Consider the following 17,868-nt stretch of genomic DNA (forward strand, 5'->3'; position numbering starts at 1 on the left):
TGTGGACAATATTTTAATATCACACAAGGACTTTCTCTGTAGCAGTCTCACCTTTCAGTCAGATTTTGTATGTTGAAGCAGAAAGGTTCAGGTGCAGTAGCTGGTACATAACTTTTCGTGATATACCTAAAATTCCTCTAAAAATCTGTTTAAAGTTTCACTCTCCTTTTAACAATTAAAGTATTAGAACATTAAAATGTAGTAAGAGTCATGAAGCACTTTGCCAAATAAGATACAATAAAAAACTTTTTGGGCAAAGATGTCTTCTTTTATGGTTTGCAACACATAATTCACCCCAGGAAAAAAGCTACAAAACTAAGAAAACAGTAAAATACCACACCTCTTCCACTCACATAGGCACATTGTTCATTGTTACCATCATCACATGACTCCAGCTACGCTCTTCCTCATAAATATCAGCCCCTCAGAGACATCCCGCTTAGTAAAAGATCTCGAAACAAACAGACAACCAACAGTGCCAGAAGGCCAGCTGATGGGTGGTACGTGCGTTTATAGGAGCGATCTGAATGTCCCCACCTGTCAGGGGCCGCGGGCCCGCCGGTCCCTGAGGAGAGGGGCCGCGGGCCCGCCGGTCCCTGAGGAGAGGGGCCGCGGGCCCGCCGGTCCCTGAGGAGAGGGGCCGCGGGCCCGCCGGTCCCTGAGGAGAGGGGCCGCGGGCCCGCCGGTCCCTGAGGAGAGGGGCCGCGGGCCCGCCGGTCCCTGAGGAGAGGGGCCGCGGGCCCGCCGGTCCCTGAGGAGAGGGGCCGCGGGCCCGCCGGTCCCTGAGGAGAGGGGCCGCGGGCCCGCCGGTCCCTGAGGAGAGGGGCCGCGGGCCCGCCGGTCCCTGAGGAGAGGGGCCGCGGGCCCGCCGGTCCCTGAGGAGAGGGGCCGCGGGCCCGCCGGTCCCTGAGGAGAGGGGCCGCGGGCCCGCCGGTCCCTGAGGAGAGGGGCCGCGGGCCCGCCGGTCCCTGAGGAGAGGGGCCGGGGCGGGGGAGCACGGCGTGCGGTGCCGCCTCAGCCTCGCAGCGCCAACAGCCGCCAGGGGGAGCGGGAAGGCGGATCTGCCGGCTGAGCCCCGGCCCGCCGGGCGGGCTCCCCTGCGCCGTTGGCTGTGCGCCGCGGTGGGCGTCGGGAAAGAGGCGGTGGCGGCGCGCAGTGTAGAAAGGGCGAGGGCCGTTAGATGGCCGCCGCGGCTGGGGCAGTGCGGCGTGTGCCATGAAGGATATGTGCGGGTGAGGCGGCGGCCCCAATCCTTCCCCCGCGTCTCGCCCCATGAGGGGTGTGGGAGGCTGGGGGGGGTTTGGGGTGAGCCTGGCCTCCCCTTCTCTCTCCTCCGCCCTGGCAGGGATGGCTTTTTTTTAAAAAAAAAAAAAATCATGCGCCTCGAATTCCCCGTGTGGTGTGGCACGTGTGCGGGCGCGGCCCGGGAGCTCTGCTCCGGCGGCTGGAGCCTCGACGCAGGACTGGGGCTCTGGTGGGCGGAGCCTCGCGTTCGACGCGGGACGGGGGCTCCCGTGATTGGACCCCTGCGTTCGATTTGGAACGCCGTTGGGTTGCCATGGCTGCGGGCCGTTGTCATAGCGACGTCCCTACCGGCGACGGGCCGGTCCGGCCGTTAGACGCGGGCCGCCTACCGAGCGGGTAGCGCCTCTGCGCTCCTGCTGCCGGTTTGGCGGCTTCGGGACTTGTCCTGTTGGTTTCGGTGGTCCAGCAGCGGATTGCCAGCCATCTCCCCGCTCAGCGGGAGGGATGGAGCAGGCCCAAGCGAGGCGACCCCGTCGGGCCAGGGTCAAGACCAAGTGGCGGCCGTTGTCCCTGGCCCCGGAGGGCAGCACCCCTGCCCTGCCAGCGCAGGAGCAGCAGCCAGCGCCTTCGTAAGGCTCTATAGGCATAAGTGACAAAAAGTGGGACAACCTCTGGTGTGAAGTCAGGGGCGGTTTGAGCAGCGGCAGCTGCGGGTCTGTCCGCCGGCGACCGTTGGTGGGGCTGGCAGGGCAGCGGCAGCCGGTGGAGCTGTGCGCTGCGCCGGGCAACTCCCGGCAAGGGTTGGCGGAGCGTTGGACCGCAACAAACTTTTGATTTTAAAATTGGTGTTTGCTGTAAACACAAGGCTAAGGGATGAGCGGCTAGTGTGCCGGCTGTGTTACTTTGTGTCTTAAGATCCCGCCTGCGCTACATATGCCCGGCGGTGTGGTACGCTTGAAAGAGCAAAGTATGTTACTATTATCTTCTTCAATTCCCAAAGCGGAATGAGTTCTGTTGGGTGTAAGTTGGTCTTTCAATAAAAAACATTCCAAGCACCATGTTCGTCAACTTTTAAGTTGTGATCAAACTTTTGGTAGTACATGCAAGCAACGGAAAATTGTCTACTATTGACTAAAATAATTTGATCTTAACAATACCCAGTATGTCTAATTTATATTGTCCTTTATGTCAATCTCTAATTATAGTTTCAATAGGAGGAATGGGGCAATGAAAGGCAGATGGTGCCCTTCTGTAAACTGGTAAGATCTTGAATACCAGCATAGTCTAAAACCCATTCTTGTTTTGTGCAAAGGTTTTGAAGTACAAGTGGTACAATGCACATAATACATAAAGCATGTAGGAACTTGCTGCTGTAGGTGTTTTAATTTAGATGTAACACACAGCAATTAAGCTTTATTTCTGTATTTGTTATGAAAATGATATCATAAGAAGGAAAATATTAATTGTGAATAGTTGGATTTAGGAGGTAGACACATGCCTATAAACAAGGAAAGGTAAATTAGGTCAGAGCCTAGTTACACTTGCAAGTGAACAGCTCTTCTGCCTGGGCAGATTGGTGGATAGGGCTCAGTCCTGGTACCCCTCGGCTTTTTAGAAAACACATAGAAGAAAGTTTGGAAAATAAGCTCATAGAGAGGAGGTGGGGGGGGGGAACCCACTAGATGACTAAAAGCTATGTCTGTAGCTGGATAAAGCTACTCTGAAAGAGAGAGAGAGAGAGAAATCCATCTTCTCTCGGTGGATGAGTAAAGGCAACAATTAGAAATAAGGAGCTGTAATAGCCTGTCTTTTTATTTTTTAATCAAGTATTAAAGCTGGTTTTTGAGCATTTCCTAATCCTATTCTAGCCAAAAAGGGTCTGATACTTCAAATAGTTATAAGGATGCCTTGACTAACTCGGCTAATATTTGAAGTCATCCCTATGTGAAGCAGGAAAATACCTAGTTTGAATAATGGCATAATTAATCCCTTTAGCCTTAGGGTCTGGATATGGACTCTGACAAGCACAATGAGTTGTATAGGTCTTTCAATGTGTCTCCCCCTTTTCATACTAGTGTATCTGTAGAGGCCCTTGACCCATTAAGTACCATTCTTAGCTCCTGTCCCACTCCTTTCTCTTTCCCGGTTTCAGCTGCTAATGCAATGTAGGGTTCTTTCTCAATTTTCCCCTTTCTAAACCGAGGGTTCTATGGTGTAAGAAAAAAACCCAAACAAACCAAAAAACCAAACCCAAAAACAACTAACACCACCTTTAACTTAATGTTATCCTGCCATGTGAGTCTTCTGCTGGTTTTGATTGCAAGTAAGTGTAAAAGTGCAGGGCAAGCAGAGGGTTGGAGGTGGAAATTATGGCTTGCTGTGACTGGAGTTCCAGGAGCAGTCACCCCACCCCATGGGTGTCCAGACTCGGGTGCCTGGTGTCCCGCTCCACCTAACGGGGCAGTGAGCTAGCTAAGTCAGATCCGAGCACCCACTCCAAACGGAGCTTAACTTGTGCTGCTTTATATGCTGACATAAAATCATAGAACAGTTTAGGTTGGAAAAAACCTTTAAGATCCTCAAGTCCACATACATCTCTTGGATTTAGATAAAACAGATGTACAACAGAGGTACAACTAAGCCTCTGAACTATAAAAATTGAATACTGTTAGGAGCATGAGGCTTTCTTAGTAACATTAGGTGCAGATTGGTTGAGGTTTTCATTCATACTCTTCCATAAATAAAAACAAGGTAACACTGAATTTACTGCATCAAATCTGTTTAACAGACAACTTTGTTGTCTGTCCTTCCTCTAAATTAGGGGTCCTCAAACTTTTTACACAGGGGGCTGGCGCGCGGATGAAGTGCCAGGCAGCCATCTGCGGCTGCTTGGTTCCCCCCCAACCCCCGGGGGGGCGGGGGGGTCTGTAAATACCAGGGGCTGGATTGAGGACCATGGGGGGCCGTATCCAGCCCACGGGCCATAGTTTGAGGACCCCTGCTTCAAATCAACTATAATGCCCTTCCAGAATCAGTAGAAGGATAGCAAATACATTTAACTAAAATAAGCCAGTGTTAAATTGTCTTGTTTAATGTTAGCAGGAAGCTGATGGGAATATCCTTAAATCAAAACTGATACGAAACAGAAATGTGTCCAGACCTTCAGCTGTATGTAGTGTCACCTGGAGTAGATTTCAAACTCTTTAATCTCCTGGTGATCAGTCCTATCTAGAGCAATGCAGATAAGTTGTATTAAGATGGTAACAACTTAGATCGTTTCATATATCCACAATTATTTTCTTTTAAAAGTAGTTGTGAGTTCAAAGTTAGGTCCAGTTATCTAAAAATCATAAGCAGGATTTTTTGCTTTGCTGACTTATGTTAACGCTGGGTAAAAGAACAGAAGTTGATTTGGAAACCTCTAAGCTGAAGGGTGGTTTCCAATAATATTTTTTTTTGGTTTTGTGAAGTCTTCAGTATTTTGTTTTCTCCCGCAGTACTCCTAGACAGCAGAACCAGCCTCAAAAGTACTACGGAATTACACCTCCGACTAGCTTTGCTCTTCCTAAGGATATAGACCGCATTCATACTCAAAAGCTAGTTGAAACAATGAAACATTTTGGGGTATTTGAAGATGAGGAAGAACTGAATCACAGGTATAAAAAAACTTGTTATATGTTATGTTATATGTTAATGTCTTGATTTGCCTTTTTTTTTTTTTTTTTTAAGGCAAACTTAACAGGAGTTTTCTTTTGCAGGAGGGTTGTTCTTGGGAAACTGAGTAACTTGGTCAAAGAATGGATTTCAGAACTTGGTGAGAGAAAGGTAAGAATTTTTTTGTATGTTCTTATCAAAACAGCTGAAACATCTTTATTTCTTTTAAAGGCCATACTAGTAGGATTTATGCTAAAGTTCATCTTTAACTTTCTTTTCAAGTATTGAGTAGAGCTGTAGTAACTGCCATTGAAATAAGGTATAAAAGATACTTCAGATCAAGATCTTGAAGTCTTTGGGGCACCAAATTTGTGAAGTGGCTCTATAGGTTGACTTGTAGCAGGTAACAAAGCTGAAACAGCATGTTGTGAGGGGAGATTGATGGTAAATGGGCACTAATCTTGCCCCAGACAGTCTACAACACTCAATCTAGCTTGAGATCATTACACACACTAGACTTGCCTTTTGTGTAGCTCTTAGATTGTGTTAATTCATGTCCATCTGCTGCAGGGAAGACTAATAATAGGACTTAATTTGTGTCAATTAATGAAAGAACTGCTACGTTAATCTTTTTTTGAGTTGCAAGCACTTCAGAAAAACAGTATCAGTCTATTAGACTAACCCCTTAGTACAGGAGTGAGAAGACATTGTTCACAGAGGCTGTTGTAGTCCTTCTAAATAGCTTGTATGCTAGTTAAGCTTGCACATAGGTCAATGTATATCTTGTATTTTAAAGTAAACTCTCTCTCTTCTACCCACAGAATCTTCCCCCTTCAGCAGGAGCAGCAAATGCTAGTGGCAAAATAGCTACATTTGGTTCCTACAGACTTGGAGTACACACTAAAGGTACAGCTTTTATTGTGTGGTCATAGTTTTAATGTTTGAAAGTGACTTTCAACAGTAACAGTAGAAATGGAATCTCTTTGCAGGTGCTGACATAGATGCTGTCTGTATTGCTCCTAGACATGTGGAAAGATCGGATTTTTTTCAGTCATTCTTGGAAAAACTGAAACGTCAGGAGAAAATAAAATGTCTAAGAGTAAGTTCTTTCCTTGATAGAAACATTCCTTGACCCATAAGGTCATAGCATCTCAGGCTCAGCAGAAATTAAGAATATGGGAGACTAGAGCACACTGTCAAATGTAGACAGAATTTTTTAGGTTTCTCTGGATGTTAACCAGGAGTAAGATAGTATCTCTTACTTTTCTTCTTCACTATTAAGGTAAATACCTTATAGCCACTGATACTGATGGTTTATTGCACACTATTCATTACAATACATGATCAGTCTCTGTATCTCTTGGCTAAATAATTTTTTGACACTAGTATTAGTACTGTATTAGTGTTATACCACTTGTAGCTTATTAACATTATTTATTTTTTTTAGTTCAGAAGCACCTCAGTCTTTATACTGAGTAATTCAGCAGTATACATTCTGTATTTTATCATAGTTTAAGAAAACACAGTCAAGTAGCACAAGATGTTTTCTTACATTTATCGTCTTCTTCACAGGCAGTTGAAGACGCCTATGTACCTGTTGTCAAATTCGAGTTTGATGGTATTGAGGTAAGAATTTTGTTCTTTTTCTTTAAATAAGAAATTGTTTTTTCTTGCTTTGGAATAGGATAACTTTTCCAGGAACCTGTGACTGTGATATATTACAAGGTTATTGGTACCTGACAGTGTATCCAGGAAACTGTAATTAAACAGCCTGGCCACAACCTATCCCAGAAGGCTCTGGAATAAAATGGGAGCTTATGATGAGATGAGCCCCTGGGCAGCCTGGCAGGCATGGGAACATCAGGAACATATTTTTTCTAAACCTGTGCTGTAGACCAGGGTGGCCTGCTTCAATAGCATTTATCTCACAAGGATTGTGCAGAGTGGGACTAAGGGCAGTGTCCTGGCTAAGTCGTCTTAGCTCGGACAGGCTAGCGTTCTATGTATGAACCATGCAAGCAGACAAAATGTTTTGCTGCAAACGAAAAATGAAGTGGTCATGAGACAAAGATCTGGAAAATGAAAAGCAAAAGTACTCATGATTCCTGCCTGCGGTTGTCAGCTGCGGGAGTCCTTGTACCTTGAATACATCTTATACAGTGAATAAAGACCTGCGTGCTGTAGTACCTAAGCAAGTTACTGCCTGGTATCACTATCATGAAGACAATGACCTTTCTGTGGCCTTTATCTGGTACAGACATTTACAGAATAATTTTCTTGCCTCAGACTGTACTAAAACCCAGGTACTTCAGGATCAAAAGGGCTTACTGCTTAAAGAAAATGCTCTCTCCTTTGCTGAAGTATAGCTGAGGTGAATGAGCTTGTATCTTAATGCCATGATTAATTCTAAGTTCCCTTTTAATGGAAATTCTAAGTTTAGAGTAATCTTTTCAACTTTAAAAAACCCCTTTCCCTAGCTTAAAAAGGAGTGATGCAATGAAGGTTTTGTAAATAAAATACAGAACTCCTAGCAATTTTCTTGAGTTTTCTGACAAATAAATCTCTTGGGAGGTGTATTTATAGTCATGTAATTCTAAATCTAAATATTAACTACTCTTTTGAGTATTAACTATTCCCCACTAGTGTGCTGTTCACAAACAGTATGGCATGTTTACTGATGGTTGGCACTTTTTTTGCTTTTAAGATTGACCTTGTGTTTGCGAGACTGTTAGTGCAGACTGTTTCTGACAATCTTGATCTCAGAGATGACTCGCATCTGAGAAACCTGGATATAAGATGTATACGGAGCTTAAATGGTAGGCATATTTACGAATCTTTAGAAATAAAGTGTTATTAGAATTTGTGTAGAAGGCCTGAGTTTCTGTACAAGATGCAGAAACTCATCTCATGTATACTGAAGACCTGAAGAGGTGGTGAGTTGTTATACGTTTCAAGGAGTTGTGTGTTTAGATAGACCTTTATTTCGTGTTTGATCAGGGTGTGTGCATTGTTTTAGTTTGCCACAGACACTGCTTCAGGTGAATACGCAGAGGGTTTGATAGAGAAGAATGTGTGATAGTTCATAAAAAAAGATATTTAAAATACCTGAAGCCTAACTTGCTCACTGTTTAACACTGACTGGTTTAATTGTTCCTGGCTGTCAAAACAGCCCTAGCTTTTGGAATCCTGTAAAAAGGCCTTATTAAAAATTGTTGACTGTGGTCTAAACTATGAAAAAGCTGTTGAGGGCACCAGTTACCTGAAGTGATACTGAATGTTAGGTGTAATCTATAATTTTTAAGGTAATATAAAGCAAGTAATCCAAACTTGTTATCATAGACTTGAATGATAAACTGTAAGCTATGGATCAAGTGTAGTATCAAACTGACTTGTACCTGTTATTAGGAAGTTCTGTACCTCAACCTCTTTTCTTACAGGTTGCAGGGTTACTGATGAAATACTAAATCTAGTGCCAAATAAAGATAACTTCCGGCTCACACTCCGTGCAATCAAACTGTGGGCCAAACGTGAGTAATGTATTTATTCCCAATCTTTAAACTTTTCAGAGGCGCATCATCTTGAAAAAAGACCATTAAAAGTGCTTCAGCTTTGGATAGCTGATTAAATGATAGTTTTTAAACTAAAAACTGCATTTTGGGTTAGATGCAAGGTCTGTCTATGTGGCAGATTGTGTGGCACTTTGTGTAAATGGATGTAGAGGAGGGAGAAGAGGGGAGTGCCTACAGGACAAGGTGCTGCGATGCTTATCAGGAATGCGATTACAAATGATAAAAATGCCAAGTATAAAACTCAATATGTAAGTAATAAGAAAATACCATTTGCACGTGTGGCTAGAGCAGGCGCTAGAAGAATGACAGAAATTTTCTTAAGTGAAATTGGAGTAAAGGAGGAGCTATGGCAGTGTGGTAAATGTCAGAGTAACAGTATTTTAGGAAGTGGTGCGGTAACGATTCTTTTCCTCATCCCTGTAAGGACCAGCCATTTTGGCCTTGTTGCACTGCAAAAATAATGGACTTTGAGTCTGAAGTGCATTAAATATGCTATAGATAGTGAAGTTGGTAAATTTGAAGGAATATACTTAGGTATTGAAAGACCACAGGCTAACTGCAATGTATCCATCCCTTCTAGAGCGCGGCATTTACTCCAACGTTCTGGGATTTCTTGGTGGAGTTTCCTGGGCAATGCTAGTAGCAAGAACATGTCAACTCTACCCGAATGCTTTGCCTTCTACACTTCTTAACAAGTTCTTCTTGGTTTTTTCAAAATGGTAAGAGATATTGTTTGTTATAATTAGCATAAAGCATTAACACTTTAGAGGTCATTCTTTCTGTAAGATTTACATTGACAGTCCTACCCTGAATTACATGGCAACATTTTAAATGGACAGTTACTTACTGGCTTTTCTTTGTAGGGAATGGCCAAATCCTGTAATGCTGAAACAACCTGAAGAGAGCAACCTTAATTTACCAGTATGGGACCCTAGGGTATGTAGACATTGAATTTGGAAACCTTTAAACTTTCTCCTAACTTGAACTGATACTAAGCAAAATTTTTTAATATCCTAGGTGAACCCCTTGGACCGTCATCACGTAATGCCTATCATCACACCTGCCTACCCACAACAGAACTCTACATACAATGTGTCTGTGTCAACACGAGCGGTAATGATAGAGGAGCTCAAACATGGTAAAGTTCTCTTCATGCTTATTAACTGAATAAAAAGTACAATTCTTGCTATGAAATCACATTGTCTGAATTTGTTATATTCTGTCAGGTGTTCTGCCCTGTTAGGTAGGCTAGGTCTCTGGGAAGTACGCCTGTTGCAGGCAGTAAGGGACCGGTTTTACAATGAACTGTTGTAGTAGACCTGCATTGTGTCAAGGGAATTTCTGCTTTCTGATCTGGCAATTACTGTTCAAAACCCTTATCTTGTGAAGTTTATATTGTGCTCTGCTAGTCTTAAGAACTAAATGGTAATATGGTTTTCAACCTTAATTCTAGGTCTTGCAGTTACAAATGAGATTCTCCAAGGAAAAGCGGACTGGTCAAAGCTCTTTGAACCACTAAACTTCTTTCAGAAATACAAGTATGTATGAAACCTATTGTCTGAACTTGACATCGCTTAATTATTAGCACAGTGAGTTTTAACTTGCAGTCTAAACAGAAGATGGTATTAATGCTTGTTTTTCAGAAACCAGAGGTAGTCATGAATTTTAGTAAAGATAGGTATAGGGAAGATAAAAAAACTGTATGTGTTATGCCACTGACACTGTTTATTAGAAAAAATCAACTATGATACTTAGAATGCAGCAGAACACAATTTTAAAGGATGTAATTGGGTTTTCTTCAGTTAATACTGGTGCTGAATAAAGGATACAATCTGCTATGTCTGGAATTCATATCCTATACACTTAAGGCAGTTTTGGTTTCACTTGAAGGAATATAAAGTCCTGAGCTAGTATATTCATTTTCCTTTTCTTCTAGACATTATATTGTGCTGACTGCTAGTGCCTTTACGGAAGAGCATAGCTTGAAGTGGTAAGTCTTGCTTTAAATGTGGATTCAGTGCATAAGTGAAACACAACTCAATGTTGCAGTTTATTGTTAACTGTATTAACAAATGAAGTATTAAACTGTGCAACTAGGCTTGGAATACTAAGTGAAGCAGACAGTTCATCAGCAAAATTACCTTCTCTTCACAAGAAAGCTTTTAACATAAATCTTGCTGTTTAAGAAGTTAACCTAAAGATCTGAATCATGATGAGAAGGAACAGAGGGTTAGTGTGCATATGCCTGAAGGTCAGACGTGCTGGGTCATCTGGAGAAGCAGATGCAATGAGTCCAAGGACACTGCTTCCCCCACACTGCTTCAGTTAAGATGATGTTCCTTGTTGCAGAGGCTGAAGCAAATGGGAATTACTTGATGTAATCAGATGCATAATGGAGCCTTCTAGAAACTGCTCTTCTTGATCTTTGGGGTAAAAAGGAGTTTTGCTGCACTTCAAAATGCAGCCAGAGGTGCTGGGATCTGCTTCTTGTTGATATTTTCATCATAGCTTATAGGCTGAAGTGTTGTATCTGAACTGTTAAGAGTACAAGTTAAAATTATTTGCCTCTGTCTTTGGAAAATTTAAAGCTCAAATGTCATGCAGAAACATCTCAAACTACAGTGAGCGTGGTATAAAAATGCGATATCTTCTCAGCTGAATGAAACTTACCACTGATTGATTGGTTAGCCAGTATTGGTTAGCATATAACTACTGCGCTGGTTACAGTCAAAAATGAGTAAAATACTCTTGTTCTTACTAGGGCTGGCCTTGTCGAATCTAAAATTCGTCTGCTGGTTGGAAGCTTGGAGAGGAATGAATTTATAACCATTGCACATGTAAAGCCACAGTCTTTCCCTGGCAAGCAAGAACCCTATAAACAGTGAGTTTCATTACTTCTCTGAAATACAGTTTGGCCAATGTTTTGTAACTTCTTTATATGCATTCACCTCAGCTCATCTGTGAGAGATGTTCAATTTTGTAGGCATGTGCTTTAACACATAAGGTTCTGAGCCTGTGAAATCTTTTCAGAGAAGGGAGAACTTCAGAAAAGTACTCTGAGAACTTCAGTTTGGGCTGACTCTACTCTTTAACTGCTGTGTAGTTGCAAACTGTTTTGCTTATTCCCTTGTTGAGAGTAGCTCCTAGCATCCAAATAACTGCCATCTGTGCATCAATGATAATTTGTGAATCTCTTTTTTCAGGAACAGATACGTGTCAATGTGGTTCATTGGAATCGTATTTAAGAAAGCGGACAATTCAGAAGTTGTTAATATTGATTTAACTTATGTCATACAGTCATTCACAAATACAGGTAAGCTTATATTTTGTTCTGGTCTGGTAAGGTTTCTTTTTTTTATTCTAGTGGAAGTTGTTTCATGAAGTGAGTTATACTTCTGGTATTAGCTATTAGGTATTTCTATAGAAAGCAACATATAGAAGATCAGCTTTAAAAGCATACTATTTTGACACAATGAAACAGACTTTCTAAAGAAACCCTAAGTAACTTTGATGAATACCTAATGCAAATGTCCCCGCTAAGCTACAACACAATTCCATGTTAGTTTACAGGCACGCTAGCAACCTCAATGTGCTGAAGGAAGATATGAAGATTGAGGCAACTTATGTGAAGAAAAAGCATCTCCACTATTTTCTGCCTGAAGAGGCCTTACAGAAAAAAAAGAAGGTATGATACAAATTTGGCTCTTCTAGCAATATTTTCTTTGCTTTAACAATTACTTAAAGACTTTATTATTTTAACTGTGATTACAGCAAAGTATGACAATTTACAATCAAAATATGTATGGGCTTCAGTACAAAACGAATCCTTCAGATGGAAGCTATTTGGACAGTTCCAGAAACATGGACTCCAGGACACCAAAATACTCCTCTTCATTCAATAAAATATCTACATGGGACACCTCTCCAGCAGAGATACAAAGGTTAGCACCATAACCTTAGAACTGTGAAGCTGCTGCTTTTAACTGACTCACAATGTCAATGAAGTCTAGGATTTCTTGTTGGAATCTGTGGATTGTAAGCGTGTGGAGGGCTCTAATGGCTTCAGGAGCAAAGCTGGCATCTCCTTTGGGCACATGGGCGGGAGACAGGTTAAAGAAATCTTTGACAAAATCAAACATACATTAACACATAGGAATGAAGAATAATTTGATATCAGAGAAATTATTTGGTCTTAAATATAAATCCCCTTAGGTTAGTGTGTAACTTGAAGCCGGAGTATTTTATGTGTAGGTAACCATTCTTTCTAACAAAAGTATGGTTGATGCCAAGCAGGATTAAGTTCTAACACACAATCTTGATCACAGAAACACTGGAGCTGCTGCTGACTTAGTGGAGGGGTATGAGATCTTGGGTGGGAAAAGTTTTTCACTTCTGGGGAAGTCTGCTTGTCCAGAAGCTACTTCAGCACAGGAGGAATATGTAATCTTGAGAGTAATAGCCCAATATTGCCAAATGTGTAATGCCTGCTGTGTTCAGGCTTTTGGATGCTGTAGGAGTAGCATAAAAAAAAGTGCTGGTACGGATAGAACAGATAAATCTAGCACTCTGTGCTGCTTTTAATGAATGTACTAAGCTGGAAAACAATACTGGTACATAGTGTTTTCTTTAGCGAGTCTCTTAAGTATGTATTTGTGGTCTGATGTTCAGCAAAATGAAAATACTGTGCTAGATTGCCTGTGAGTTTGTTGTTTAGTAGACTTGTGGCAATGAGCTTAGAAGGTAGATGTTTGTCTTGCCTGTACTTTCTGGCAATGAAATGTATAGAATTTGGCAAACTAGCATTTTATGACTCTAGCGTCTGACTTTTACAGAAATTCTATGTATCTGAGATGTAACGGTACTGGTGATCAAGAGAAGATGCCTTGTGTATTTATGCCATCAGTGCCTAAGGGACCCTCCGCTCCTGTTGTTGATTCACGTATGTATTGAAATAGTGAGTGGAATGCAGTCTAATCTCATGGCCAAACTAAAAGCTCACTGTCTCCCACAGAAATGGAGGCTACAGTTGCAGTGAGAGCATCAGGACCTCCAGCCGGTTTCACCACTCCAGGACCTAACAAAACTTCTCAACTTGGAGCATGTTTTGTCAAAGGACAGCATGAATTCAGCAGGACTCCAATTGCGGAGCCTAATAATGCTGTGCCTAAATGGCCTTATTCACAGAACTCTAAGGGATATTATTCACCTGTATCACAAGAATACCCAAAAAAAGCAATAAGTGGAGACAAGGTAATGAAGGGGGTCTAGGCCAGGGAGGGTTTCAAGTAGTATTAATTATTGATGTAGAATGAATGAAATAACTGAGAAGAAATGCATATATGCATCCCCAACAGATTCAGGAATCTAAATTTAAGCATAATGATGGTTTTACCAGGATATAGGTATGAGGAATTGCCTTGAGTATAATGTACAGCTATTAAACAAATTTTTTTTCTAAAATCTGGTATTAGTGACTACACTGTTTCTGGTCCAGTGGCAGGGTCTGTAGATACTACTGTGTTTACATATTACTGCAGTGACCAATTATGGAATGAACTGACTTATTTGGAAGCATTTCATAAAATTAAAAAAAAACTTATCTCAAAATGAAGAGGATAAAAATACAAAAGCATGAGCTAATCTTGTTCTGGCAGATGATTTTTGAATGCCTATTGAAAGTTTTGCTGCTTTAGAAATCAGCAGCCTACTCAATAGGTTGTCCATTGCTGAAAAGACAGTGTGGAGCTGTCTGTTAAATCTTGTTTCTGTGGAAGCTTCAGATTAATGTTTGATTTGTTTTATTGCTATATATACATCTTCTTAAATAGCTGTTCTAGTGGCTTGACCTCTGATTTGAGGCAGAGGCAAAGAATAACTAGAAAAACCTCAATTTTGACACTTGTAAAGAATCAACTTGTGGAACTCTTACCTTAGTATTGAATATTTCAAGTACAGATTTCAAGGTTTGGGTAGTAAGACTTTTTGAGAGGCTTGAGGTTCCTGTGTCGTAATGGTAGTCTTGTCTAAATGTTGTGTTAAGGATGGCCACTAATATGTTTAATGTGTTGACTGTAAGCTGTACCCAAATATGAAGGTAACTTCAGTATAGCAATTATTTTGAGTCTCTGTATTCTGTTCTTCCAGTTAACCAGACGGGACTCTGTGTTCAAAGATGCTGGCAAACCACAAGATGTCAGAAGATCTATGGAAAATGTAATTTTGAAGTGGTATTACTCAGTGGGCTAACTGAAAAGCTGAATGGGCTGTTCTAGTGTCTAGGCTACCTCATATAATACTGTACACATTTATTGATGTAAATTGAAATATGCTTTTTAGTTTAACTTACTTCAGTCTTTATTTCCCAAGTATTACACCTGTATGACTTATCTTTTAAATGTTACTATACATGATTTGGTAGTATCTAGCTTCTTGTTATGCTTGAAATTAGATTTGATTTTATTTTTTTAGACCGCTTGATTTACTGATGTGAACTAAAACTACTACAAAGACTAAAGCATTTGGCCTCTCAAAGGGAGGATAAAGAGCTTTATATTAGTGTAGCTTAACACTGAAGCATAAACTTTTGAGGGCACACCCTCAAATCAACATATGGTCTTGTTGGTAAAGTGAAAGTTGAGAGAGATACCTGAAACACTGTGTGTGTGCTTATAGGGCTTAAAAAAAAAAAAAAGTAGAGGTTGTCAATGCATGTATGTATTTAGTTTTTAAGTATCCTAGCTGCCAGACCTTGCTGTTTCTCAAGTTGTGAACTTGACAGTACTGCCTCACAAATCCCTTATGGTTTTTTTTTAGGGTGGCCTTGGAGGAAAAGCCACGCAGGTTCAATTTGTCAACGGCACAAGATCACAGGTATTATTTATTGTCCGTTTGTGTTCATAGGTAAAACAAAACTAGAATTTTCATTTCATGTATATAGATGTGTATACTACTAATGTGTAAACTTGGTGGTTTGAAGTAGTTGGTAAGTTTCTGCCTGTCATGCCTTCACCAAACTGAATAGGTGAAAAATGACCTTCCAGGTTTACTCACAGAAGTGAAGCCAAAGTTTCCAAGTTATTAGACTTGAAAACCCATGTACTCAAACACTGACACAGTTTGTCTCCTGATTCAGCTTTTTTTCTGAAGCAAAAAATCTGTACTCCTTGCAGATCTTTCATGAGGCAATCTGAGCACTTAAATACTTGTATGCTGATTTCTGTGATGTTACTTGGAAGCTTTGAAGTGTATAAGTGGCTTTAGCTCTTCGTCATGTAAAATGTTGTGAAAAGGAGGGTTTTAAGACTGGAAGTAATCTGGACAGCAGAGGTACTCTCTTTTCCTGATCCATGGATCTGAGAACAATGGTAGCTTCCACTCCTATGCTGTTGAGCAACATGCAACTTACTTGCCCCACTCAAGAATATAATTGTCTCCGTTGATGCCAGGAAAGAAGTGTGCAGAGGGGAAAATGCTATTGCTCTGTAAACTGGTGGTAACTAAACAAGTGGTGTGGTGAAACAAATATTTATCTGTAAATGTTTGGGTTTGGGCCATACTGTTTTGGTACATAAAACCTTTCCTAGTTGAATGTAACATTCTTTATCTGCTGCTACTTCTGAATTAATGAATTTAAAACTTTTTTTTCCCCTGTGACATCTTTTTGTGTTGTAGAGGCTTTCCAGTAACGAACTACCAGATTCCTCATCTCCTGTTCCAGAAAATAGTGTTAATGTTGCTAGAAAAGCCATCAAATTTACTCTTAGTAGATAGTTGGTATTTCTTCAGGTAAAGAATAACTTGTTTATAGTGTTCCAGATTATCAATGTGTACTGTAGTTACCAACAAAGTATGGAAGGTTACTGTTGCCGTACTGCAGTTGGCCAGTCAAAAATCATGGTCTTATTTTACAGCATTGTTATATATTTTGAACTACTCTTTGCATTGTCTTGTAACTTATCCTTACTAATCTTTTTTTAAAGTCTTAACTTTAACAGCTTTTGAAAAAGCTACAAAATCAACCTGTCCTGTGACCTGGATTCAGAATGTATGTAAACAGGGTTAACCAGTCACTGCAACCACAGTCTGGTTTCAAGTGTATATGAATGTGTTTGTATTAATTTGTGGCTTCCTTGTTCATGTGCATATATTGTTCTTATCTTAAATTATTTTCCCGTTCGGTGCGTGCAATCCTGTGTATCTACCACAATGGTGCTCAGCTTCCTCAGTGAGTGGATTTCCACTGTCTAGCACAGTCATGCACTGCACAAGTGTTGCTTCCCATGGAGGCCCATAAATAATGTAAATATTGAAGGAAATGCAGCAGAGGATGCTACCAAGACGTGGAGATGATAGACATGTCCCATGCCATGTTATGTGATGATTTTTTTGTCTTAAGATTGATCCAGCATGAGACTTGAGGGTTTTCTGTTGTCACTGGGTAGTAAAAAAGCTAAACTTGGAAGACATAGCTGAAGATGCACTTAAACATTGCAACAGCTGAGGCTGTTGTGACACTGCTACCCATCTGCAAGCTGCGGTCCTGAAAGCAACCAGCGTGCAGAAAGTGGCCTCAGATAAACCCTGAAAGCTGTTCTAAATGGCTACATGTAAACTTGTAGGTCTTAAGACCAGTCCTGTAAACTGATAACACTGCTTACCCAGCTAAATGTGTTTGGGTTTTTTTAGGGGTTGGGAGAGATTCTGATCATATGAAACAAATGTTATGCTATCTCACTATTGTAATTTCCTTATCACTTGGTAATTTTGTAAATGAAGTTGTATTTTTTCCAGAGTATTTTTGTATGTGCTATAAAATACTATCTTCCAAAGAGAAATTTAAAACCTTCAGTCTCTCCTTTTTTTAACTCAGATGGGATCTGCTTAAAGAAACGCAACAAACAAAACAAAATGTGGGGCACTGCCACAAAAAATATGCTCTTCAAAACTGTAATGTCAAGCTAGAGTAAACTTGAGGGGACTGGGGACACTGCTTTCCTGCTTCTGGTATTTCCACGTTTTGAATTAACACCCTCTGAATAGTGTGGTTTGCTAACTGTGTTGACAGCTGAAGCCCCAGCTCTTTGTGGATAACAGGTACCCCTGAATTCTTTTAAAAGGAGTTATTTGGCTTAAACAGCAATTCTGAGCTCTAATCATCTTAAGCATCCACACAAATCCCTAGTGACAATAACCGAAGGAGTAAGAAGAGGCATGTCTCTTGTAAGGGCTTTGTTCTCTAGCACTGCCCCTACTGCACGTATTCCAAACTTGTGGTGAAGGTATGACTGTATCGCAACAGACTTTGGTTTTTTCCTTATGACCTCTGGCTTCCAGCTTGCTTCCAGTGCAGTTTATAGCTTAGAACATTGGCCTCAGTGGGTTTGAAAGGTCATGTTCTTCT

At 41.2% G+C, this 17,868-nt stretch overlaps 1 protein-coding gene across 1 annotated transcript; it reads left to right on the forward strand.

The window, feature by feature from the left end:
* The first annotated feature begins 2,739 nt into the window (after positions 1-2,739).
* On the forward strand, positions 2,740-16,238 carry PAPOLG (poly(A) polymerase gamma). Its single transcript, XM_037405840.1, has 22 exons — positions 2,740-2,759; positions 4,743-4,901; positions 5,004-5,070; positions 5,721-5,805; positions 5,889-5,998; positions 6,472-6,525; positions 7,604-7,715; positions 8,337-8,426; positions 9,049-9,187; positions 9,332-9,404; positions 9,486-9,606; positions 9,922-10,006; positions 10,405-10,458; positions 11,230-11,349; positions 11,672-11,781; positions 12,032-12,153; positions 12,240-12,409; positions 13,301-13,407; positions 13,480-13,718; positions 14,613-14,681; positions 15,282-15,338; positions 16,140-16,238. Exons 1-22 carry the CDS (start codon positions 2,740-2,742, stop codon positions 16,236-16,238), a joined length of 2,262 nt encoding a protein of 753 aa, XP_037261737.1.
* Positions 16,239-17,868: the final 1,630 nt, after the last annotated feature.

This window comes from Falco rusticolus, chromosome 12 (genome assembly GCF_015220075.1).
Source record: "Falco rusticolus isolate bFalRus1 chromosome 12, bFalRus1.pri, whole genome shotgun sequence".
Classification (NCBI taxonomy): domain Eukaryota; kingdom Metazoa; phylum Chordata; class Aves; order Falconiformes; family Falconidae; genus Falco; species Falco rusticolus.